The sequence below is a fragment of the Callionymus lyra genome, chromosome 12 (assembly GCF_982586985.1).
Source record: "Callionymus lyra chromosome 12, fCalLyr1.hap1.1, whole genome shotgun sequence".
NCBI classification, from domain to species: domain Eukaryota; kingdom Metazoa; phylum Chordata; class Actinopteri; order Syngnathiformes; family Callionymidae; genus Callionymus; species Callionymus lyra.
In genome coordinates this window covers 25,208,742-25,235,949 of record NC_141829.1, presented here as the reverse complement: position 1 = coordinate 25,235,949, position 27,208 = coordinate 25,208,742, and the positions used below count along the sequence as shown (strand labels likewise).

Below are 27,208 nucleotides of genomic sequence, written 5' to 3'. Positions count from 1 at the left end.
AGCATCTCAGCATCCCAGCATGCTTTGCAGGACATTGTTGATTGTGGACGTGTTATTTTTATATTTGTGATGCTTTGGGGTCATTTTTGTGTTTTCCTGTATAACCTTTCTAACTTCAATCTCAACTCTGTTACTGCGATTAGAACTTTAAGCAATAATTATAGGTAATGTATAAACATAATTTGCATTTTTAACATGGCAATTTTAAATTGATGACCTTGTTTTCAGCTGTATGTAATCAATAATGTGCCATGAAAACGCAAATGTAAACAAATATTATTTATTAGCAGTGACGTTTCTTACTCGTTTTTAATGTTTAAGAAAAGAACTAAAATATATTTCAACTATGAATAATGAATACATGTTGATGTATTTATATTATACTTGTATTTTTAATTTAATAAATAAACAAAATCCAATCAAATTATTTTTCTTCCATGTGATAAAAAGAAGCACCACATCAACCTGGAAATGTTGAATATTTATTTCTTTATTCTTTTAATTGTAAATAAAAACAGCCATGCGTGAGGAAGAGTTCAAGAAGAGCCTTCTTTAGACATAAAATATAAGTGAATACATATTCATATTCAGGAAAGTTTAACTCATATTTTAAAGGGAAATTTAGGTTTGAAAGAGAGTAAACTATAAAGAATAAAATATATAATATAAAAAAGTAATATGCTCTTGAAATCCAGTTGTGTCTTCTTGAAACTCATGAAGTTTGAAGTTCAATTTGATGAGAAAAAAGCTCTTCACTGGCTCGATGACTTTGGAAACAAAGTTCTCGCTGCTCCTCCTCACTAAAAGGATCTCTATCCTGAAACACTTGACCTCCCTCGGCGCTTTCTGTCGGAGTGACGCAAAAAAAAAAAGTGGGTTGGCGAAGCGCACTAGTTTGGAGAAGCATCGGCGCGCACAGGAACATCCTCAGACTTGTGGAGGAGACTTCTTCTTCTTCTGTCCTGCCTGTCCGCGTAACTTCAGCGCAGAATAGATGAGGATCCGCGCCGACATTTCCACAAGTTTTTCCAGCGAATGCCCGGGAGAGTCTTGAGCGCGCGTCCACACCTGGATCTGTCCTCCTCAACTCCCAGCTGGATTATTTGACTTGTTTTGAGCCAGTTGTCGACATGGAAGCCTCGCTGCTGAGAGTGACATGTGCGCTTCTCCTGCTCTGTCTCCTTCACAGAAGGTGAGTGGATTCAACGCAACAACAACATAGTCATCAGTAATGTGATCAGACTTTTATATTCCTCATGAGCTGCTGTCACGCTGATACTTGTTCCTCACTCAATGCGAGGTCTTTGGGGAGACAGCTGTTGGAACAGGTCTGTCTTTTGAAGCGTCCAAACACAACAGGTAGCAACGAAAAGTCTGCCTTGGAATCAGACGTTTAAACGAAACACCGCCACTGTAAAAGTTTTATATCCAACAAGTTTATTTTGATCGACGTCCAAGACGACTGATCTGAGTGTGACGCTTCAGGCTCACGTATGAAAACACTTGTTTATCCAAGTCAGGAAACTCTCTCTGACACAGTATCTACTTATTGTTGCTTTTAAGTGAGATTGTATCAGATTGTTTTGGGAGGAGGAAAGTGACCAGAGATGTTCAGCATCTCTCAACTTTATTTATTCACTACAATCAGAAAGGATGCTTGAAAAAAACCCCAAAACTTTTGTGTTATAAATACACTGACAAAGATCTGCAAATCAAAACCCTGATTTAAAGTAATGTTTTCAGTTCATGTTGTTTCTTCTGGAGCTTTTTTAAACTGTGATGAACAAATATAATGTGTATTTTGTTTTAAAAGACATACCCTGGTGATAGCAACATTATTATCTATAATGCTCAGAGAGACACGTAAAATTCAATGACCAGCGAAAGGTCATTCCACAAATCTCATTACACAGCTCAAGTCACCAACTAATATAACGCTCAGAAAGTACAGACCTCTCCCAAGCAGCTCGATTCCATCAACTTTTAATTTTTTTATATCAGACTTTTGTTTTGTATACCTAATTTTGTACTTTATTTTAGCATTCAAAGTATCACTATTATGTCATTGTCAAAATTCACATGAGCTCATTCAGAAAGTAGGCGGTGGTAGAAAGACTGATCAATCCTTCAAAAGATTTGCGGATCCACATGGAACTCCAGAACCTCAAGAACGATATATATATATATATCCATGTGAAAATTATTTGTAAACACAAAGTGTATCCAATTTTACCATCGTGAAACAAATATATGGAATCAATACTGGTTTACTTACAGCACATTTTCAAGTGGCTAAATCTTATTAACATTTGTACATATTTTTAACTGGATTGACTATGAAACACATTTGCAAATACTTCAATATTGAGAGGTCATAATCACACACATTTTTAACAGTAATTAAAACAACTGGACACTCAAGTGGGTAGTTGAGCCACTGGTGACATCCTCACTCTGTGGGCTTTTCTTTGCAGGGCAGAATCCAACGAGATCCTCGGACTGAAGCTGCCCAACATCGACCCTATCCTGAACGCCAACACCGTCTGTCTGACTCTGCCCGGGTTGACGCGGCGCCAGCTGGAGGTGTGCATGCGAAACCCGGACGTGACGGCCTCGGCCATCCAGGGAATCCAGATCGCCATCCACGAGTGCCAGCACCAGTTCCGTGGACACCGCTGGAACTGCTCCAGCCTGGAGACCCGGAACAAAATACCCTATGACAGTGTAGTCTTCAAGAGAGGTCAGTCACATGATCAGCCCCGCATTTACCCTTTGTTGGCTCCTGAACGATACTTGAGTGCAGAGTTGAGACGTGGAGATGATGTACAACAGTTTGTATGGTATTCATGTCATATAAGGCACTCAATGGTTGAGTTATCTTCAGTCACTAAAGTATCTAACCAGCGTGTCAATGACAGCAGACAAAAGAGTGGTCGCTTCAAAAGCCGTTAGTCAACTACAGACTACGGATCATTTTCCCGCGACTCTTTGAAGTGAGCGCTCTCCACAAAAGGATGAAAGGGGATCTTTAGGGTTGCATCGTCTCATCCTTAGTAAGTGGTTGTAGACCAAGACTCTTGGTTGCACCTGGGCTGCTGAGTCAGCAGAATGTTTTCTCTGACATTTCCCATTAGATTGTGAAAATAGTTGGTTTTGTTGAAACTTGTAGATGGAGGAGAAAGACAGAGAAGGCAAATGTGTTTAAAAATATTTTAAACGCATTCCTGAAAATCCTGGTGAAGAACCTGCAGCACAGTTTTATAATTAAACAACCACGCCCTCCTTTGAATACAGGGAGGTCAATGACTTCCTGTTTGACACTGCCATGCGCCATGTTTAAGTGCACAGAATAGGCAAGAGACCTTTGAGTAATGTCGCCTTTATCACTGTGAGTAGTGTCGCAAAACATCTGAGCTGTGTCAGCTACATGCTAACATCTATTAAGCAGGATGGTCTGAAACAACTGTTTGACTTGGTTAAGAGAAAATTGTGCCGATACATTTATTTGTTGAGCTACAGAGATTCTGACTTAACAAATAGATTGATGGTTCAACGCTGTCAACATCCCTGAGCTGCTGACTTCCTGAGAGGAGTCCCCGAAGAAGATCTCCAGAGGGTTTAATGAAGTCTATCTAATCTAATTTAAACTTTTATAATCAAGATTCAGCGTTGCTTTTATTGGATCGGAATTAGTTTACAATAATGACCAAATGCCTGACTTGAAAAAATCAGTCACAAAGTTTAAAGGGCAACAAATGTTTTGATGCGAGTGTCTCTTAAATAGATGTTGGACCTCTATTGTACTCATCAGTATGTGTCTGTTTGTATAAAAACTTTATTTAAATTGAAATATTTACGCTTGAAAATGTGTTTAAGCCTCACCAACTGAAACACTTTTTCTGGAGATGAAATCTTGTTTACCACACCCACTTGGGTGTGATTGGTCGAGCATTGAAGTTTGTCACTGCGCGGAAGTCTCCAGCTCCAAGGGACTCGTATAATTGTAGAAGGGCCTGATTATAGCTGGCTCATATAATAATGGGCACCTGGAGAACTTTATAACTATATAAGTTATAACTTTAAAACATCGTCATCGTCAAACATCTGTTACACATTTTCAAGGTCAACTATAGTCACAAAAGTACGCTCAGAAAAAATGAAATACAATATAAAAGATCCAATTGTATATACTCAAAGGGCATTTTTGGACACCCTGGAAAGCTCACCAGCCACCACAAGCCTTAGATATACAACCTAAGTGAGTAAAACGTCTAAAGAGTACAAGAATGTTCCTCAATGAAATTAGGGATAGTGTGTTAGTTACTTGGATGAAAGAAGAATTCCTGATAACTTAACACAGATGATGTCCAGAATACACTTGGTGCGCAACATCAACTGCAGGAGCTTTCATGCCAACTCAGATAAGATGGATGATTACTTGAGTAAATAAAATGTCCAATTTTTTAGACACGAGAGAAACACATGTGACATTGCAAGGATATGAGATCAATAATTGAACCAAAGAAAATTGCCATTTCTGATACCATACTAAAATATAAAAAAGACATTTGAGGGTGTTTAAGAACACCTACCAGAGCAGGTGTCAAAAACCTTTGCCAAGTCCAATTTAATCATAAATCAATATGAGCCACAGATCCTGAAACTGACAAAGTGATTACTTTGTATATATTAGAAACATGTATTACCTATATTACCTATTGTGAATTTCTCTAAGGAGATGAATAAAGTATCTATCTATCTATCTATCTATCTATCTATCTATCTATCTATCTATCTATCTATCTATCTATCTATCTATCTATCTATCTATCTATCTATCTATCTATCTATCTATCTATCTATCTATCTATCTATCTATCTATCTATCTATCTATCTATCTATCTATCTATCTATCTATCTATCTATCTATCTATCTATCTATCTATCTATCTATCTATCTATCTATCTATCTATCTATCTATCTATCTATCTATCTATCTATCTATCTATCTATCTATCTATCTATCTATCTATCTATCTATCTATCTATCTATCTATCTATCTATCTATCTATCTATCTATCTATCTATCTATCTATCTATCTATCTATCTATCTATCTATCTATCTATCTATCTATCTATCTATCTATCTATCTATCTATCTATCTATCTATCTATCTATATATAAACAATAAACAAAAAACGAAAGGTTTTATTTCGAAATGTGAACGGAAAAAAGCATCATCTAATGAACTAAAGTAAATAAAGCAGATTAGATCAAAAACAAGTTTAAGTCAAGTGTTAATAAAGAAGCTTGTGGTTCTCAAAACCAAAACTAATTTAATAAAATCAAAGTTAAACTGGTATTAATTTAGAGAGCCTGGAGTCAGTAAAGCAGGGTGTGATTGACACAAGTAATCACTTAAAAACAATTTATTTAATTCAAAACTTTTTGGCTACGGACAAGATTAAAATAAATGCTCCACAGTTTAGATAACTCAAAATCCTGCACACATGTCTGTGGATTCTCTGGAAAGCTGTTTGTCATTACGGCCAGAGTTGTCCCGCAGAGATAAACAAGCTCTTTAATGTGTGTGATTCATCTGTCAGATGTCGAGTGTCGTAAGACATTCAAACGCAGCGACTTCACGTGCAAACAAGGACAATAACGTTCAGTCAATCTTTTATTTTCAGCTGATTTTTTTGGGGGGATATCTGGTTTTTACTACAGCCGACCTGCTTGCACCTGATGTTATTTATCCACTTTCTTAACTTTGATGGGCCCGCGTCGTTCCCATTTAGCCTGCATTAAAAAGTAGGCTAAAGAGAACATCAGGCGAGACATGAATAGACAGGAATAGGAGAATCTCTCCGGTTCTGTCACTGTCTGCGTCTTCCTCGGTCTCCCATGCTGAGCTGCTCCTAATGCTTTTACCTCCCTCGCCAGTGCGAGTGCTTGTGAATTTGCTCTCAGCACTTTCCCAACTCTCTGTGGCAAAAGCATAAACCTGTTTAGTTGGTTTCTGTAACACAAAGTGACAGTTTCCTTTGAATTTTTAATTCATTTTGCCACTTCCTCTGCCATCAGTTCAGCCGGGCATGCCGCAGCCGGTGAATTATTTCTCAGATTGATTTGTTCCCAGTCGGGCAGCCCGCTGCAGAGCAGGAAAGACCTAAAACGGGCTTACGCCACTGCGCGAGTCTGCTTGCCTCCGTGTCAGGTCGCCCAGGAAATAAAAGTCATCTAATACATGAACAGACATGTGTATCCAAATCAGCAGTTAAACTTCATGAAGCATCTTTTATGTTTCTTTTGTGTTCCTTTTTTTTTTCCTGGAAGAATTTTTAATGTTGACCTTTTGATGATAATAGTGCGTCAAAGTAGCATCCACAACCGGCTTCTGTCGCCCTGAGGGGCTAATAACTGTAAATTAGAGCACAGGAGCAGCTAGCTTGTTGTAACTCATCCGAGTCTGTCACCTATCACTTTACAATGGAAATTGGATTCAGAGAATAATGTTTTAGATTTCACTGAACTCAACTGAACATTCCAATCTTTGATGTTTGCCAAAGTTAATTAAATATATTCCATTTTTATGTCAGAAATTGCAATAAAAAATGAGAATAAACATCACAATTAAATTGTTAAGGGCCGACACAAGTTTAATCAACAGTAGCAGAGGAGGACGGGTCACATGGTCCAGACAAGCTTTTGCATGAGGACAGTTAACCTGTCGATCGAGGCAAGGATTGCATAAAAGAACATATTCCTGTTATGGATGTCAAAGAGTTTGTCTCTGGATCATCCCATCAGAGATTCATCTGAGAAGTTTACTAGAGTGCTACACTTAAGTCCTTGTCATATTAATTGGACTTAAATTCCAGCAAGTCGTACAAACGCAGAAAAAAGTCGGAAACAACATCAAACGGTGTAAAAAAGAGGCAGTTCCAGTTAATAGCTTTTTATTTGTCTCTAACAAGCAGCTTGAATCATTTCCCCCTTCGGGCTCGGAGCTGTAAACTCCTCCGCGGTTTCTTTTCATGTTTCTGTCGTTAACTTTGCTCTTCTGGACCAGAACCGGCAACCTCAGAGGCCTTGCTCAAAGTTTCATCGACACTCGCTGTAGCGTCGGGAGTGAACTGGGCTGAATTACAGATGACTTGTGGCGTCATTACATGCCAGGTAGACGCCGTGGAGGAGAAAGGATGTATTTAGCAGTCACACGTTGTTTAGCCACATTACATTTAGTCTTCTACATGCATTTAGTGCGTCTGAGACAATTACCAGTGATTACAAGGTTAAAGAGTAATAAGCATCTTTAGCAGACTTTTGATCATCTGGAGAAGTTTAGTGAAACTTCAGGTAGACATTTCTGGATGACGCAGATTAAGTGACTGAATACATTTTACAGCTTATTTCAAAGATAGTTAAAGCATATTCAATTTGCTTTTTAGATTATTAAGGATGACATAGAACTTTCATTATAATTGCTCAGGGACTAATCCAGTTATTTCATGTGGCCCACTTAAAATTCTGAGCTAAAATCCACTAAAAATTAGGAGCGGGTCTAGAACATGTTGTAGCCTTCTTAGCCAGACTCTGGTGAAGAGGTCAGTTTTTGTTCTCCTGTCAGTGAAATCAACTATGCTCCTGATGACACAAATTAATAGAAACTGATAAACAGCAATATATAATAAGGTTGAACCCTCATACACTTTGTTGCAATATTAAGACTCAAGCTGTTTTTTGAAAGAGTCTTTAAATGTGTCTTTGAATTAGTAAAAGTATGTTTTTTTGCTAGGTGTGTTCAGGACTTTTGGTGCAGACACAGTTTCCTAAACTCAGAAGTCACCAGTCTTAAAATCATAAACCTTGGTGCTTTTTTTCAGCATCACTTTCTCTGTCTGAGTCTGAAAACACCAGTCCCTCACACATAATATAATATATATATATATATAACCCACCCAAAATATTACTGACGGAACAAAAAAAAACAGACAAAGAATTGTCAACATGTTGTCTATGTGTGTATTTGTTCACATGTATGATGTCCCTGAGGTTCAAAACAATATTTACTCAACTAAAAAATTAAAAAACTATAGAACAGGGTTTGTACTCCATGTCTAGTTGAAAGCTAGTTCTGTAAGCTTATTGCCACTTAACCTCTGAGTGTTAGCGAATAAATACATCTTTAATAACCTTTTCTTTCTCAAAATAATTATTCTGTTGTCATACGTTTCGAACAACAAAACGCAAGCGTGTTAAACTCGCAGCCGGAATTGTTTAGAGACAGAGACCATTGGAGAAGAATTATTAAAAACTTGAGCTCATTCTGTGACGGGAGTGTCTGTTCATGTCGGAACACTGGATGACTCGCGTCTCAGAAGCGTCGCCTGCTTTTATTAGCTCCAGGAAATGTCGAACAAATCATCGAAAAAGGACTTCCAGCTTGTGCCATTACACTGAACAATTGTCAATTTCAACCGCGTGAAGGATCGATGACCGGGAACGCTTCTCTGCTGAGTCACGCTCACGGATGGATCATCTCACGGCTTCGACTGTTGTTAAACAAGTATGTTCTCAGCAGCAGTTTTGAGTTTAATTAAGTACGTACTTTTGTTTTTGTGAGCTGTTTGTACAACCACAACAAGAGGCTTTAAATTGGACTAATGTGGAAGAAGAGGGTGTGTGTGTTACTTGGCATTTTGCTGTGCTTCTTCACTTGGATGGGTGAAGTCATTCGGAATCAGAGTCACTGTTAGAAAACCCAGGTGTATCATTATGACCTCCGAGCTCTATCTCAACTAACTCACTAACAAGTTAACTAGTGAACCAGTGATGCGATTTTCTTTTCTCCCTCTGCACAGGTTTTCGCGAGAGCGCCTTCGCCTATGCCATCGCAGCAGCCGGAGTCGTGCACGCCGTGGCCAACGCCTGCTCAATGGGTAAGCTGAAGGCCTGCGGGTGTGACGAGAAGCGCCGAGGTGACGAGGAGGCCTTCCGCATCAAACTGCACCGTCTGCAGCTGGAGGCCATCCACCGGGGGAAGGGGATGGTGCACGGCGTGATGGAGCACTTCCCGGCCGAGCTGCCCGGACCGCAGGACTCGTGGGAGTGGGGCGGCTGCAGCCCAGATGTGGAGTTCGGAGAGAAGTTCTCGCGAGACTTCCTGGACGCTCGCGAGACGTACAGAGACATCCATGCACGGATGAGGCTTCACAACAACCGAGTTGGCAGACAGGTGAGTGGAGAATAGCTGACTGCATGAATCAACAAAGTCTTGAAACTGTGAGATCAATCATTCTTTTAGTATTTTTTATCTTAAAATCTGGTCCATCTCAGAAATAGGTGCCTTCAAAAAACCCTCAGAACGTGTAACTGACATGATGTTAGAGATTTATGACTAGTAGAAAAAGCGTCTTTTAACTCAAGGCATAAATCACAAATAATATTAAATTATATAATATTTCAATTCGACAGGTTTGAATTTTCACCTGAGAATAACTAGCAGACACTGTTAGCACCTTGCTAAGTAAGTAAGTACAGTATTTATAATTTTCTTAACTTTACTTTTTTACTTTTACTTCTTAGTAAATGTCACATGTTAAATGAAGTTAACCACTAACAACAAAAAACGGCAAACGAATCAGACCGTGTGTGAAATGTACTGATACTGAGACCTTGGCTCCGGCAAGGGTTTGGTGACCAGTTGTCAGTGATATCACTTTATGAAACAGTGTCTTTGTAACAGAACTGAAGTGTAGCAACACATAAATATTGACTTTCATATTAATTTAACTTTAATTTTGGAATGCAAAGTTTAGTATCAAGAGCAACCTTTTAACTATGAGATGATATGAACTATGAAATGTGGTTAATATTTGGATTGTTTTGTCTTTCAAAAGGTTTTATCACGTTACCAAATAATTTTTATAGTTTAAAGCTAGATTTTATGTAGCTAACTTTAAAATTTAAAGGGAGATTTAGCGTCCCTGCATTTTCCATAAACTGTTGCAGAGGCAAACATTGAAAAAGTAATTGTCGCTGTAGTGAATAACTTCATTTGATTGCAATTTAAATAAAATAAGGCACAGTTAACTCACCAGACTGGTTTCTTATTGAAATAAGGTGTCAATGATTTCTGTGTTGTTTTGTCTGGAGGATGAAACATGGTTTAACTGTTGCTATTAAAGAACAAGTTTGATCGTAACCTGTAAAAAGAAAACTTCTCATCTATTTGGTCTCAGCAGTGAATTAAACAAATGCTTCAAATGTTGAATTTTTAAACACTGAATAGTCTACAACTTTAACAGAAAACTTTCTTCAGACATTCACAAAAGAACAAATTGGTCCATTATTAGTGAAATAAATTTTACATTGGAACATAAAAGTTCAACGTCTGGAGAGTTTTTCAAAGCAATTTGCTATAATTAGCAGATGGCTTTTTGTTGTTTGGCTAAACAATCTCCCAAACAGTCACGGAAGGATGTGTCATCGCTCTTTGACGACAATGGGACAACGATGACATCACTCGACGTGTGTGAGGGAGAAAAAAAAATAACTCAAGTGTTATACACAGATGTCGAGGTCGACTTTTAACTTTAATTAATTGACGACTAAAGAACTGTTTTCCAGTGATGAGTGTAGTTATATTCTTCAACTTCCTTACGCGTTATAGTTAAAAACAGCAAAGTACAAAATCAGAAAAATAAATACAATCCAAGAATAATTGATGTTTCGCTTTTAATATTTTCACAATTCAAATTAAAAATTACAACATGTTTTATTGGGATCCAAGGAAGTATTTCTTTCCGTTTTTTTAAAAATATTTATAATCAACTATAGCTTCCTGTTGTTTTGTGGAAAGTTGTGTTTTGAAAACAGTCAGTGATTAGTCTGGTAAATTATAAAACACATGATTTTTTTTTCATGTATTCACTCTTCAGATACTTTATATAAGTAAGTTAGTCATTTATTTTTGTAGTGCGCTTTACTAGACCAGGGTCACAAAGCGCTTAAACAATCAAAACAATACCCAATAAAATATATACTTAAAAGGTCAAGATAACACACAGGAGTCTCATAGTATTATTTCTTTTGTGATTTAGACAAACTGACACAGCAATATTCAGGCCTACTCTTGGAAACTAAAGGTTGCAGCAACCGTACAAGTACAAGTACAAGTCTCAAATAGAGCCGAATGATAATGACTAAAACGGCATCTGTTCAGTACTTTGCACAACAATCAATCCTTTTTTGAACTGACAATTTTTCACACTCTATCAATATTTGTCTTTTTGGTCTTTTAAGTTAGAGTTGTTATAGTAATAGTTATCTGTATTTCAACCATTAAAGAGAACTTTAATAAATGGGCAGTGTTTGTCTCAGCAGTCACCGTCCTCTAGTTGTTGTTTTGTTATTTGAACTCTGCAAGTCTGCCTAAACATTTTGGGAAGTTAACGGTTCGGCCTAAATTTGTCCTGTTATGGTTGTGGTTGTATAAACTCAGTCCTCCGTCAATTAGTGTCAAATCTTTCAGTACGCTGCAACAGGTCGACGGCTCTGAAAACCACATTAAACTGCTGCTCCTGCTATATTTGTGCTCGAAGGACTCGAGTAGTAGCAACTGAGCGTCCGAGTTGTTATTGATTCTGGACTGGAAATAATTAGAAAGTGTCATGATGTGATCGTGAGAGCGAGAGGCTCAGTGACAGAAAATAAAACGAGAGACTCATTGTTTCCTTCCTTCCATGCTTCCTTCTGTATAATTTAGGCTTTTATCTTTCACATCAGTTTACATCTGGTTTCCTTGATTATGCAGACAAAACACAAATGTCGGGCCGAGTGGACGCGAGCACTGACGTCCAATCAGCTCAGTGGCACCAATAGTTGTCCTGGGTGGAGCTCATGTGGGGACGAACGTTGTGGGACATTTTGTTTTCTGTAATTCTGGAAGATCAAACTCTGTTTAAATACACAAGCAGAGTTTGCGGAGCTATTGAGTAAACAAAAAATAAATATTACTATTGAAAGACGCACTCTGGTGAAACTAAAAGTTGCCCTTGAACTTCTGAAACTAAAAATAATAAACTGAAAATAATAATCAGGATAGACAAAAATAATTTAATTTTGGTTTTATCACATTTAACTTTAAGTCAACCATTTTCTGTTTATGGCAGTGTTATTTAAGTGTAAGCAAATGGAGTGGTATTTATAAAACTAATTTAATATTTTTTGAAAGCCACTATATTTTTATTTTAGTAAAAAGTACATAAAGTAAAACAAACAAAGTACTAGAGTTCATAATTATTGTTCTCATTTTCATGTTTCAATGAACCACCTTTTCACTTTTGCATTGAATAAACAGCTGTAAATTTGAAAAGTAATTTTCAACTTTAAACATTGAACAAACAAAAACAAGGCAAATACCAAAAAAAAACATTGTTTTTACGCCGATGGTAATAAATAATCTGGAACTTTTTATTAAACATTTTGTTGCGAACTGAAAAAAAAAAGACTGAAACACTGTCAGCTACTGTAAGTTCATTTTTATAAGAGATAACACTGATTTTAAGATCAAAACTTCTGATGCATATTCACATCAATCCATTTCCTTGCTAATGTTGCCTTATTTAGGCCAGTAACTGGAATCTTAACCAGCTACTCTTGACACCCCGGCCATGAAGACACCCACAAACTATTTATCGTTCATTTTTTTTGGATGAGGGACAAAACCAGAGTGTCCATAGTATAGCTCTACCCGAAATTAAATAATTAATGTTTAATTTAATGTTCCTCCTGGCTCTTCCACCTGAACAGGTGAGACACCTGGATCGTGTTTTTTTTCACATCATTCAACAAACTCCCACTAGGCAACAGATCAGAGGTGGATGTCACTTTGAAGAGTGAAAAAAAAAATTGGCACTTCAATCAAATAAATAAATCTGGATGTGACGAGACACTATTTTTATCCTGGGGCCCCACAACTTTCTTTCGGAGGTTTCAGGACTTCAAAAGAGTTTCGGTGGCAGAACTTCTGGTTCAGATCTCCATGATAAGAAAACATTGTGACCTTCTGAGACAAACTCTGGGAACCTTTGTGACCTGCTCCTCGTGTTGCAGGAGGTCGTCCACTTGATTGAGTGTGATGTGCACATGCAACACCTGGATGTGGGGAGTGGCCCAAACGGGATCCTGTTAAGGGGTGAAATATGGAACCTTAATGACACAAGGCCTCTAGAATCAAACAGAAAACACTGACAGGTGGGTCTTGAAGCTCGGTCTTCTTCCTGTCAAACCCCCTCCCCTCACACCGGCCCACTGCTCCACCTACCGGCCCACCCCCCTCCTCCTCTCCGAGAAGTGGTCTTTAGGCGCAAGAATGCGGTGGTTTTCTAGCGGGGTATGCAAGTCCCCTCATGCCCACCTCAGGGTTCTCACGATGTCCCGCCTTGTTTCAGCCCTAATTAGTGGCTGCTGGCAGTTTGGAAACAGATGTTTAAAACCCCGCAAAAGATTTTAGACTTCAAACGGCGGTAGGAGTGTCCAACTTCCTTCACTCCCTGTGAACCCCCATCTTCCCCGCCCCTTCCCCCACTGCTCATTGGAATACGCACTGGAAGGTGACTATCCAATTGGGGTAGTTCGCTGAAAATTGAAACTCATTTTCACCCCCCCCCCCCTTTATGTCAACAAAGGTTTGAGATTATTTAGAGTTATAGGCAAAAATGCAAGTCCATTTTAATGTAGCAACTGGTGCTCATTTGTCTTCATGTTCATCCACGTCCAAAGAGACACTTAAAAACATCCAAATACCTCCATGGTGCTGGTCTGCAACGTCCATCTTGTATTGAAGCCTCGACATGAAGAGTCGTTCAGTAAAAACTTAAATAAGTCTATATTTTATGCCCGTTTGTAGTGGAAGTTTAAAGAATAACAAGGTACTCCTGGTAAGTATCACAAGTGCTTCTAGCACGCATTCACACTACTGTCTACACTGGACTGCTACAAGCAATCTTAAAGTTTATACTTCTTTTCCTCTCGGCTTCGATACAAGATGGATGATACAGACGAACACCATGAAGGTATTTTGATGTTTTAAGTGTGTCTTTTTGGAGGAAGATGAAGACAAATCCCTATTCAAACGGGATTAGTATTACCTTTGGACCAAAGGCTATTTGTAATAATTTCGGAGAAAGTCGGAGATGTTTGTGATTTTAAATGTAATAATTCTGCCGCAAATTACCTACTGTAATCCGCCAACACATACGACGGGTGATAATACTAGTCCAGTGCAAATCTGTATCCCGGTGTTTGTTATTGTAATTGCGTGCTTTTCCATCTTGCCGTGTATATTGTAGCATGTTTAGATTATTAGTTTACTCTTATTTTTTGGTTATAGAAGGCTAGATCAGAAGTTCAGTTAAGGGAGGAAATGCAGGAATGGAATACACACAGATAACATATTTTAGTTTGAGTAGTAATATATATTTAGACAGACACATATGAACACAAGACTTTCTCTAACCAAAGTTAAAGACAATATGCAATTTTATATTGTATCAAAATAAACAATTCCACTACTCAAGTTGAAATAAAGAAAGAAAAGAAAACCACTGTTTAGGTGTGTGGTAAAAACTACCTTTCTCTTTCAGTAAGTGCATGCCTTTTTAGATCTGTATCTTTAGGCTTTTGGTAAAGAATAATGGAGGCTCCCATACATTAAATTTATTTAAATTTGTCCAGCCTTGAGTCCAGTGCCTACTTTTGTCCCTTGCAAATCTACTTAAAATTAGAGAGGTGGGGGGTTAATTTACAAATCACCAAAGGTCCACAGGTAATACTAATCCTGTGCGAATAGGGCTAAAGACCTATGAGCATCAGTCACTACATTAAAATAGTAAAACATTTTGCCTAAACCTGACCAACCCTTAGCCGACATGAGGGTAGAAAATCAGTGAATCACTTTAAGCTAGACATTGTTTGTGAACATTCCAGAACATTTTAGAAGTTCTTTAAAATCCTAACTCAACATATTCTATTTCAGATGAACAATGAACAAGTAGATATATGGTCCCCATGCAATGGTTAATAGAGCTAACTGTGTGATGACGAGCCATGAAGTCACACCTGAGTTTTCCTCTCAGTAAATAATTTCTGTTCAACTTGGAAAGGTTGAGATTCATGTGGACAAACTTTTTTTTGTGATGGTGAAGAGCAGGGGTCTCCAAAACGGTCCTCGAAGGGCCGGGGTGGTGCAGGTTTTTGTTCCACTTTTAACCCAATCTTCAGAGTGTATTCAGTTGACTGTCAGTCTGGTGCTGCTTGTTTAATCTGAAACCTCATTGGTTAAACTGTACATGCTTGATCGGTTGATACAAAAACATGCACCACCCCGGCCCTTTGAGGACCGGTTTGGAGACCCCTGGTTTAGAGGAACATCTGAATTAATAAGCTCATAAACAGTCAGTTCTCACGTCTGGGCAGATCCATAGTTAAACTTTGCATTCCTCCGTAATCAAATTTCTTTTCACCCTCGAGCCCAGGAATATTATTGGCACTTTCCAGCAGCTCCCCACACACAGGCAGGCACACACTCACGCACACAGACACAAGCACACAAAACACGTATGCAGACCAACATGCACATAACGCACAACCACACACTTACTTTTTTCATTTTCTGTTCATATTTTGTGTGAATTTGACAGAAAAACAGTGGGCTCCTGTCTGCACCAAGGGTTTCCTCACAAACACCTCGCAGACAGCAGGTTCTGTCGGGTCCTGTCGGTTCATCTGGGCAGGTGGTGACAGTGTTGGCTGCGCAACACTCTTGTGTGTTTTTTGGCTAACATCTTGTGATAATTACAATTTACAATCAGTGTCTGACTGGAGGGAGCAGCTTAATAACACGTTGCGTTTCAAGAGGGAAACTATTGGACTCGTTTTCCATTCACTTCTTGAAAGGGGCCGTCTGCTGAGGTGCTGGAGGTTCTTTCTTTTTATGATGGATGGAGGAGTGAAGGTGTGACAGCAACATCCACCTCGACCACACAAAAATCACATACCTCTGTAGTCTTGAAAGTTGTCTTCCATGAGTCTTGACAATTCAAAAAAACTCATCGATACACGATGATTGACATGAACTGAAGACCCTTCAAGTGATAGTTCATCCAAAATTCGAACGACACATAATAATAATAATAATTTTCCACTCACTCTCATGTCGAGTAAGGGTTGGGATTATTTTCAGAGTTATCTGTTCCTTTATAGATTTCTAGGAAAAAATGTATGTTCATTTGAATGAAGCGAATAATGCTCAGTAGTCTAGCTAACTAACACAACAACTGAGCTCCAGTTGCTAACGTTAAAATGGACACACATTTTTGCCTCGGTGAAGTTTGAATTTTGGATGAACTTTCACTTTAAACATGAACGTGCCTGGTGTAGCTGTGGACAGAAAAAAGTGGCATAATAAAAGAAAGAGTGTTGAGTGATTGACGGAGGAAAGAAACAAATGCGATAATTGAAAGGTTTCTGCTCTAACCTGCGAAAAATGTTAGCGACACTAATCGAATCAAAGTGTGTTGCTCACAGTTTCTGATGAAAGGTTATTTCAACATTCTGACTCCCTCATGATCTCAACCTGGCACTGCGCTGTCAGGCTTTGTCAAACAATTCTCTAGGATTTCATTCATTATTAATCATTTGAAGTATTGTCTAGTCACCATTTAATCGGGATGAATGAAGGATATATTTTGTACAATGGCCGTGAAGCAGAAAACACATTTTAGACTCACATTTCCCAAAATATTTCCACACACATTTTTGAAACAATACCTTTTTGGAAACTTTAAAGATATTTTCGAAAACTATAAACACCTTTTCAAAGACGATGTATATATCAAAAAAAATATCAACACATTTTTAAAACCTACAATCATTAATTTATTCATTTTATGCTGCTGATTTCCTTCTGGAGAACTGGGCTATCCCATTTTGCAGTAGCAGGACACACAAAGACATATGACCATTCACACACACACACTCATACCTACAGACAATTTCCCCAAGTTCCCGATCAACCTCTGTCTGTTTTTGGACTGTGGGAGGAAACCAAGCACAGGAAAACATAAGCACTCCGCACAAAAAGGTCACACTTGACTCCCTTTTTCAACCTTCTTGCTACTATAAACATTTTCTCACAAAGTATTCTTACATCTTCTTACACTTGTACACATTTTCTAAAACTACAAACACATTTTCCTAAACGATGAACACATTTTCTGAAACTTTTAACATTTTTCTACAACATGGAACACAATTCCCCATTAATTATTTGGCATGTCGCTTTGGCCCTTGATTTTGACACAATGTTCTCGAGTGTGGGGTCAGGTACATTGCAACACTTAATGGTTTTTGGATAAATGAACACCAACCTGAGTTTTTTCAATTAGAGTACGGCTTTTTTCTGTTTTTGAACACGCTCACTCATTCACAAGCCGTGTACCAAAACATGGAACACCTACTGGAGATAAGACGAATTAGAAGGTCATTTGCATCAAAGAAAATTAGTTCCGGTGTCTGACAACGTTAGCGCAAGTTTTGTGATTCTTAACCCAACGGTGCTGAGCTGAAGACATTAGCTGAAGCATGAACGTGATTAAATCCCTCAATTGCTTTAAGTCAAAAGAGCGAGAGTGAGATTTGTTGATCCAGCTTGAGGAGTCAGAAACACAAAGATATCAAAGAGAACAAAATTGACCAGGTTGATACCATCAGTGGTGAACAGAATTCCTGACGGTTGATTTGACACACACCACACATACAGACAAACTCACGCACGCTACCCACGCTCTCCTGCGACTACATCAGCTCAGCCACCAGGGCGGCGACTCCCCGGACAGGTGGAAGCTCTTATGTTGGTCATAACATTTTATCAGCTCCTCTAAATTAGAGCCGTGCACACTTGTGTACGTGTGTAAACACACACGACAGGAGCTCTCCGTGTCTGCATCTGAACTGCAGATATATATTTTCTGGGTAATTGCACGTCGTCGTGGCAGCGTGTGCGCCCGTGTGTTGGTTCAAGCGTTCTTTTGAAGCGTTTGATTTGTTTAAAGTGATGTCTGGGCTTAATGTGCTGCTGTGGGATTTGTTTGTGTGCTTTGATACTGCTCCGGTGTTCTGCGCGGCTTTTAAAGACCTTCGCCGGCTCGTCTTTGAACCAGCCAACCGTCAGCGGCGTGCTGTTTATTGGGGCGCGGGGTCGTCTGTGGGACAGATTAGGAGTTTCCCAAAAGTGCTCAGCGATGATGACACAAGGATCAGGTGGTTTAGCGTAATGCAGATCACAAAAGACAACTAAGCTGTAAATTATACTGGTAAGTCAGAGCAGGTTATGAGCTGGTTATGACACGCAGCGACGTGACTGCACATCTCTACTCTCGGAGCAATAATGGTTTTGATACAATCCTAGATACACCCAGCCCAGCTATGAAGAGAGAAATTAAGTCCCTTAGCAAGATTATTATCGATTATTTGTGATGTTTAACCTTTGTGTTATCTCAGGATCAAGATGACACGTTGACCCCGAAAACAAATGTCTATGTGGTATCCCTTGTGTTGCCTCTGGGTCAAGGCTAACAACCTCCCTGGCATACAGAAAAACCTATGCAGTGATGGAGGGTGTCAGAAACAACACAAGGGTTTTGGGCCTTCGGGTCACCTTGACCCTGAGATAACACAAGGGTTAAAGCATAGTAAAGCTTATTTATTTATATTTACAAACTAAACAACAGCTTGTATTCTAGCTCACTTCACAACACACTCTTCATCTCTTTCCCTCTCAGTAAACTAACAAGTGAATACTATACATCATTGTCTGCTTTTTATTTAATCACATGGATTGTTACTGTACTGATAAGTCTGCGTAATGCTTGACTTAGGAAACACAAGCAAGTTGGTGAAGTCTGGGAAATGATAGGATTCATTCACTCTATCTTTATTTTGTTTAAAGACATTTGTTGCTAAACTTACTGTCTAAACTTATCATCTGTGAGGAATGATTATTATATATTGAAAACTTATCATCTGTGAGGTATGATTATTATATATTGAAATATACTGTACATTTATGTACACGTTAACAGTCATAACTGAGAGTGACTTAAAATATAGACAACAAACTCATTTTAAAAAAGGAAAACAGGACCTCTCAATCTGATCAACACCACCAGAGATGCACAATTTAATGTATATCTGTTCTGTTAATACATCAAAGTAGAAGAAACTTTACTGATCCATCCCATTGTTGCTCTGAAGATGGACGACTTCAGTCATGAATCAAAGTTTCAAATGCTGTGTCTGATGTTTCGGTATTAACATGTGAAACTGGTCAGTGGTTAAGTGTGTCAGCGCATGAATTAATGATCATTATTCCTTCCTCATTTCCATTCCTGGTGAGGCTCTTCAAGAGTCTTGACGCAGCAGCGCGAGGGAGTACTGCAGCAGTCGCGGCCAGCTCTGTCAGGTCTCTTTTGGACGATCTGCCACCAACATGTTGTATTTAATCTTCACTGTTGTTTTATGGACGTCTGTCTCGGCACTGAGAGCCAATTAAAAGCTGCCAGATGTGTGTCTCCAGCTGTGCCTCTCAACTGTTAAGAGCGATGTGAGGAAGGAATCATGAGTTTCCACTCTGTGATGTGTGTGACCTCCGGAATCAATTTTGGAAACGGGATATTGGTGCAACTATTTTTTTTTTTTTTCGTCGCTGACAGCTTCACAAGAAGATGGCATGCAACAACGTGCGTGAACTGGAGGTGTGTGTGATCGCAGGTGATGACAAGCTTCACTGACTCTGTGATTTTAATCAGACAGAGAACTTTATTTGGCTGTCAGACATGATGATGCATCTGAGTCACAGTTGACTTGTAACTTGTAACAGCAAACAAGCAACTTGTAGACAACGATCACAGATAATCTCATCTCCAGTCAGCAGCTCCAGCATCTTTTCAGTAGATCTAGTCTGTACCAGGAATGTCTGAATGGTGAAATAATCCTGAAAAACATCACTGATTTTGAGGAGTTTCTCTTCTTTATTTGGATTATTTATCAGCCTTTCTTTATTTTAAACAGTTCTATATCATTTCTGTGGCGTTGTTATTGTTTGAGAATGAGTTAAAAGTGAGAACTTTTGTCTCTCTTTCCAAGATAAGTTACATGTATAGTATCTGAATGCAGGTTCACACAGTGGCATAGTGGTTAGCATTAGCACCTCTCACCTTTGCTTTCAGCCTGAGGTACCTTTGTCCAGAGACTCCAGTTTTCACCCACGATCCAAAAATAAAGAGTGTTCTAAATTATCCATTGGTGTGTGTGTGTCGTGTGAGTGCCTGTAAGTCACTGAGGAACATATGACCTGTCAGGATGTCCTCCCTCTCTTGCAACCCTGATAAATGGTAGAAAATACACTCTTATAACACATGGTAAGTAGCCTAAACAATCATGGCTTATCAAAGTGAGATGATGAATTTGAATTATTGGACAGATTAACATTAATAAAGTAGCTAAACTCTTCAGCTTTTATTATTCACTTGTTGACAGGTAGGTGTAGAGGTTTTTTGAGCTGCTGTGGTAGGACTGGAAAATTCCTGTACTGAAACTAAACTAATATTTATATATGATGGTTTGTTGTGTGGGACTCAAACAAAGCAGTTGTAGTATCAATTGTAGCATTTTTTATTGTGTGATCAGTTTTTTAATTTAAAAAGAACAATCTTTCTCTCTTACTTCTCTGTAGACCTTTTTATTCACTATTATCTCACATGAAAGCAACACGTGATGAGTCACAGTCCCCACGTGTGTGAAGTTTTGACTTTGTCTATTAAAACAAGGTTCTTCCTGACTCTATATCTGCATCTGGTGACATGATAAATGATTATGATAAATTTCCCTGAGCCACGCTTTCATCTGGAGCTCATCCAGAAGACAGCATGTCTGTACTTGACCTGCCTTCCACAGAAATTCAAAACAATCCTGGTACCCTGTGTGGCCTCCTGCCAACGGACCAGAAATAAGAAGAAATAAATAAAATATGTTATTGGAACAAAATGTACAAACACAAACAGGATTCACCCAATTTAGGGCTGATTTTTGCGTGGCACGGCAGATCTTTTCTGTTCCACGCAGCAAGCGCAGACAGCTTCCCCAATTCCTATAACCTGTGAAGTGTCTGATTGAACATGTTTGCCTTTCAGCAACGCATCAAAAGAACATTTCAGGTTCCTCCCCCGCCACACACAAAGTACTTTTTCAATCGGGGTTTAAAGTCCTGTGAGTCTCTTTCATTCTGTGCACTCCGGTGGATGATAAAATTCTCCCTGAATGTCCTGACGAAGTATCGCGTCATCTCTGTTGGGAAATTGATGAGGCAGCAACTCATCAGTCCTGAATGTGTGATTTAGACCTGGGTGTGTTGTCAGCTTCAGAACCTGGTCAGATCCTAGATGATCTATGCTCATTTAATTCTTCTTATTCTTAATTAACTTTCTGGGTTAACATGACATGACTTTAACAGTGTTTCAACGTTAGTTTTGTTATGTAATTCTTGTAAACTCTTGTATCTCATTTCCACATGTACCACATCTCTTTTGAACCTCTTGTCATTAGACTTATGCCAAAGAAAAACATGCAACAGATAGATAGATAGATAGATAGATAGATAGATAGATAGATAGATATCTCCTTGTTTGAGATGAAAGTTTGGAGGGACGGCCGGGTCTTGGTAGATTTGCAGTGGTCTGATACTCCTTCCATTTCAATAGAATTGCTTGCACAGTGCTCCTTGAGATGTTTAAAGCTTGGGAAATCTTTTTGTATCCAAATCCAGCTTTAAACTTCTCCACAACAGTATCTCGGACCTGCCTGGTGTGTTCCTTTGTCTTCATGGTTCTCTCTGCGCTTTAAACAGAACCCTGAGACTATCAAAGAGCAGGTGCATTTATACGGAGACTTGATTACACACAGGTGCATTCTATTTATCATCATCAGTCATTTAGGACAACATTGGATCATTCAAAGATCCTCACTGAACTTCTGGAGTGAGTTTGCTGCACTGAAAGTAAAGGGGCCGAATAATATTGCACACCCCACTTTTCAGTTTTTTATTTGTTAAAAAAGTTTAAATTATCCAATACATTTCGTTCCACTTCACGATTGTGTCCCCCTTGTTGTTGATTCATGACAAAAAATTAAAATTTTATATCTTTATGTTTGAAGCCTGAAATGTGGCGAAATGTTGAAAGGTTCAAGGGGGCCGAATACTTTCGCAAGGCACTGTAGATAGATAGATAGATAGATAGATAGATAGATAGATAGATAGATGGACTCTGTTGGTTCTCAAGGAGAAAAGGAAAAGTGTGTAGCTGCTGCGAGTCTCTGTGTAAACAGCGTCATCATAGCGAACTCTCACTTGCATTGAGTACAGCATTTGGTGGAGTTTTTCGTCAGAGGCAGAAGGGCAAACCCTGAATCACAAACATTCTGCCCTTAAACACAGCGCAAAGTCTGTAATCATACCGTTCTCCAGCCCACTTCAAGCTTAAAGAGTTAAACTGACCTAAGAGTTATAATTGCAGCCACATTGCTACTGTTTGATGGTTCAGTCACAGCAGCATCAGGGTTTAAAAGGGCAGGAATACATATGTGCTGCCAGAAAGTTGGACTTTAATGGCATTTAGTCATGTTGTTGACGCAGTGAAGGTTCACCCCGCCGAAAAATGAGTCAGAATGGACGAGCGATGGCCAGTGAAGAGATCTTAGCATTTAGCTCCTTTTGAGTTGTTTAGGTCTTAAGTTGGAAGAGAATCCCAAGGAAAATAAAAAAGAAGGGAAATGTGATAGAAGTGGAAGTTGTCAGTTATGATACATGTAATGCTACCATGTGGGTTTCATATTTGCCCTTTGACCTTCCACACTGATGTGTCCGGGAATAAAGGTGTATGGAATAACAGAAGCACAGACCGACGAGCTAAGGACTTATGGTATATAGCTCACAGGTGTCAAAGTCAAGTCAGCAGGAGCCAAATCAGGCCCCAATAAGATCAAATTTGACCCTTAAGGGCCTTAAAATACAAACAGTTTGCTGATAATGAAATACAATATTAACTCAACAGTATAACAGCTTCTAATTTTGACTGCAGGTTAATTTCTGAAATAAAAACTTCCTAAAACAAAAAAAACAATGCAAATGTAAAGTAATTTAATTTAATTAAAAACTTTACATTTGCATTTTTTTTGTCATTCCTGGAGAAAACCAGTGATGAGGTCGAGGAGGTTGATTCCCCTCGGTAAAATCATTCAGAGATTTCCAGATGTTTCTTATCACATTTTTGCTGATGACATCCAGCTCTACTGCTCTTTTGATCCAACTGAGCCCCAGAGGCTGTACAGCTTAGTCAATTGTTTGCTAGAAATCAAACAATGGCTGAGTGAAAACACTCTACAGCTAAATGTGGACAAAACTGAAAAACTGGTGAATGCTCCTGATGATAAGGTTCCAAGGTTGAGTCAGTACTTGACTGACTTAGGTCAGTCTGTCAAACTGAGCCTGAGAAACCTGGGTCTTGGGTCATGTCTCTTGTTCGACACTGCAGAAAACTGACCAGAAATTGTTTCCTTCAACTGAGAAAAATCTCTAAACTTAGGAAAATGTTGTCGGAACACGATCTGGAGCTTGTAATCCATGCGTTTGTTTCTTCTCGTCTGGACTATTGTAAAAGTTTGTCTTCTTGTCTTAACAAGAAGGAGCTGTCTCGTCTGCAGTTGATCCAGAACTCTGCAGCGAGAATTCTGACCCGCTCAAGTAGGAGAACTCACATTTCTCCGATCCTTAAAACTCTTCACTGGCTTCCAGTTTCTTTCAGGATCAACTTTAAAATTCTGGTTCTTACTTTAAGATCTATTCATGGTCAGACTCCTCCTTACATCACTGATCTGATCCAGCCTTACACCCCAGCTCGGGCTCTGAGGTCTGTGGATCAGAATCTACTTATGGTTCCACGCACACGGCTCAGGACCAGAGGAGAGAAATCTTTTCAGGCTGTTGCTCCTAAGCTTTGGAACAATCTTCCTCTCTCTTTGCGCTTGATGGAGTCTACTGACTCCTTTAAGAAACATCTTAAGACGTTTCTATTTGTTCAGGCTTTTCCTTGATTTTCTGGAACTCCTGTGTTGTCCTCAGTATTATCTTGATCTTTAAAGTATGTACTTTTTTGAGTATTGTTTTGATTGTTTAAGCGCTTTGTGACCCTGGTCTCGAAAAGCGCTATATAAATAAATATTACTTACTTACTTACTGTGTGTATGAACGTCAAATTAATTGATGGGACTTATGTGTGAAGACTGTTTTAAGACAAGTAGTCAAAGTTGTTTTGGGGAAAAACCTCCTCACCTTCAGAAGGGACCTGTCATAAGATGAATAATGGCCTCCATCCTTATGTTACTTGATCTCTCAGTGTTTGACAACAGACTAGGACCACCTGCCTCTCAGATGGGGGCCCAGTATCTGTGGGCTATGAAAACACTCAAGTTGATATTGTTTATGACACACGAGCCGAGTAATCAAGATTTATCTCCCCCTCACTGCTTCCTGACACCCTCCTTCTGTCTGTCTGCTCCAGGTGGTTCTGGACCACATGAGGAGGAAGTGCAAGTGCCACGGGACGTCTGGAAGCTGCCAGCTGAAGACCTGCTGGCAGGTCACACCGGAGTTCCGTGTGGTCGGCTCCATCCTCAAAGAGCGCTTCCACATTGCCACACTCATCAAGGCCCACAACCGGAACACCGGGCAGCTGGACCACTCCCACAACAACCACCACAACCACCACCACCAGAACAACCATCACCATCATCATCACCATCACAATCATCATCATAATCATCACCACCACTCGCACCGACGGAGGCCAAGCGTGAACGAGCTGGTCTACTTTGAAAAGTCTCCGGACTTCTGCGAGCGGGACCTGGGCTCGGACTCGGCTGGCACCCAGGGCCGGATCTGCAACAAGACCAGTCCGGGGATGGACAACTGCGAGAGTCTGTGCTGCGGCCGAGGACACAACATCCTGCAGCAGACGCGCAGCGAACGCTGCAACTGCAAGTTCCACTGGTGCTGCTACGTGGTGTGTGAGGAGTGTCGGATCACAGAGTGGGTCAGTGTCTGCAAATGAAGAAAGACTAACTAAAGACTAGAATCACAAGATAGAAGCAGAGGACTGACAACGACAGGGAGGGGACTGTGACTTGTTGGTGCCCCAATCTTCTTCCTGGTAGCCGATCCAGCAGGAGTTGTTGGTGTCCAGCTCAGTTAGCACGCTGGACAACTTTCTGAGCTGCAGGGAACCAGAGGACAGAAGTGCCACTCACCAGGTGTCCTCCGGTGTCTTCACCCTCTACGTCACATGATCAGTGTTAGCAAATGTTTCCAAGCGTTTTCCATATTCGTCTAGTTTTGGCAGGAGATGTGTATCCTCCTGATGTGCATCACTATCAGGAATATGAAAGTACTTTTCTCTCTGTGAGGCTGGATCCTGCAGGAACGTTCTCCCGTGGACAGACTAGCATGTCCCGGCGGTGCTGCTTCAGGTTGGTCACAGCAAATTGAGGTCTTCACTTCAGTCAGTCCTGTCACACGGCAGACCCTCCTGAAATGTTGTGTTGAGTGTATGAAGTTAAACTAGTGATTTAACGATATGAGCAGGATTGTAAATAAACAACATGAGGGCGTATTGATGACATCACATTTCAATCCTTCCTTATCCACCTGGATCGACCAGTAAAAGTATTTCCTGTTGTGTGAGTCGTGTACTGTGTACAACACTGTAGCTTCTGTATCATATGACACTTTCTTCACCCGTCTCTTTCTTCGATCCTTCAAAATGAACCAAGTCTAGACCCTGAAGTGGGCCGAGCCGGTTTAGCTTCAGAATATGTCCAGTCTTACTCTTTCATTATTTTTTAAATCTAAAAATAACATTTGATTTATTTTAGGAAACATAAAACAATAATATAAATGAAAGGTTAACTTTTCTAATTGATCTGGCAGACATTATTTGACGCCTTTTGATAACATCACGATCTGCCCTTTTGCTTTGTGACTTCTTTGAATTTTATTTATCGACAAAAGATCTTGTAAACATGATGTGACTCCAGCTTCATTTGGGAAATCTCAACTGTCTTTATTTTTAAAAATCGTCCAAATTTTCCCCGACGTCTGATTGCCTTCCATGCTGATCTTTTAATTGAGAATATCACATTCAATTTAACAATTTTTCTTTCTCAGTTTAAATATCTACTATGGCGCATAAGCGTCTTTTCAGAAGTCACAACTGAGATTTCTTCAAATATGAATAAAACTGAGCGGATCAGGTAGTGTTCCTTCCGAAGCTGTATCACACTGAAAAAGTTAATAGTCGTGCTGTAATTCCTGTTTGGCCGGTTGTTCTCTGGTAAGGTTTCATGAAACAATGTTCAAATTTTCATCCCAGTAGGTGGCGCTCTCATTGATAATTATGTGAGGTTTTGATTTAAATATAATAGAGAATGGAGAGCCATCTAGTGGCTTTTAAAAAATAAAGACCCAAGTTCATGAAGCTTCATCTAGTGATGGTCTTATGAAGCTTCATAAAGCAGTGTCATAATTTTAGGAGCCCACTAGATGGCGGTCTCTGCACTATTTTCATTTTTTTTTTTTAAAACTATTCCAATGAAACATCACATTATTTTTAAACTTATGGCGTTACCTACTGACTTCTAAACAACATGACACTGTTTCATAAAGTTTCATCAGCCCATCATTAGCTTCATCACTCCTGCTGTGCTTAGAACGTTCATTTAAAAGTTAAAAGTTAAAAAGATGCTTGGCAAAAAAGCATCATGTTATGTCATCAGAAGGCGACAGCCGGGATACATCTTGTAGCTTCACAAGACCAGCAGTCATTTTTAGAAGATAGATGTTTTATCTGCTCGACCCGGTGTCAGTTTTTAGAGACCCGGTTAACACCAACCCTATTATTCTCTTGGAGCTGGGCAAGAAACGAAGAGTGAGGCTTTGAACTGTAAATTGTAATTTATTTCATAACTGTCTGTTTCTACTTCATCCTGACAGTGTTTGCACATTCAGAATTGTGAACTCTGGGAGACGA

General features: G+C 39.4%; 1 protein-coding gene across 1 annotated transcript; it reads left to right on the top strand.

Moving 5' to 3' along the window:
* The first annotated feature begins 937 nt into the window (after positions 1-937).
* On the top strand, positions 938-27,208 carry wnt10a (wingless-type MMTV integration site family, member 10a). Its single transcript, XM_087804918.1, has 4 exons — positions 938-1,192; positions 2,475-2,740; positions 8,870-9,243; positions 24,686-27,208. The coding sequence occupies exons 1-4, from the start codon at positions 1,131-1,133 to the stop codon at positions 25,232-25,234; spliced, it is 1,251 nt and encodes a 416-aa protein (XP_087661044.1). The 5' UTR covers positions 938-1,130; the 3' UTR covers positions 25,235-27,208.

Coding starts and splice junctions, on each gene's coding strand:
- wnt10a (XM_087804918.1), top strand. CDS start 1,131: ATGGAAGCCTCGCTGCTGAGAGTGACATGTGCGCTTCTCCTGCTCTGT. Junction 1,193..2,474: donor CTCTGTCTCCTTCACAGAAG/GTGAGTGGATTC, acceptor TTTTCTTTGCAG/GGCAGAATCCAACGAGATCC. Junction 2,741..8,869: donor CAGTGTAGTCTTCAAGAGAG/GTCAGTCACATG, acceptor CCCTCTGCACAG/GTTTTCGCGAGAGCGCCTTC.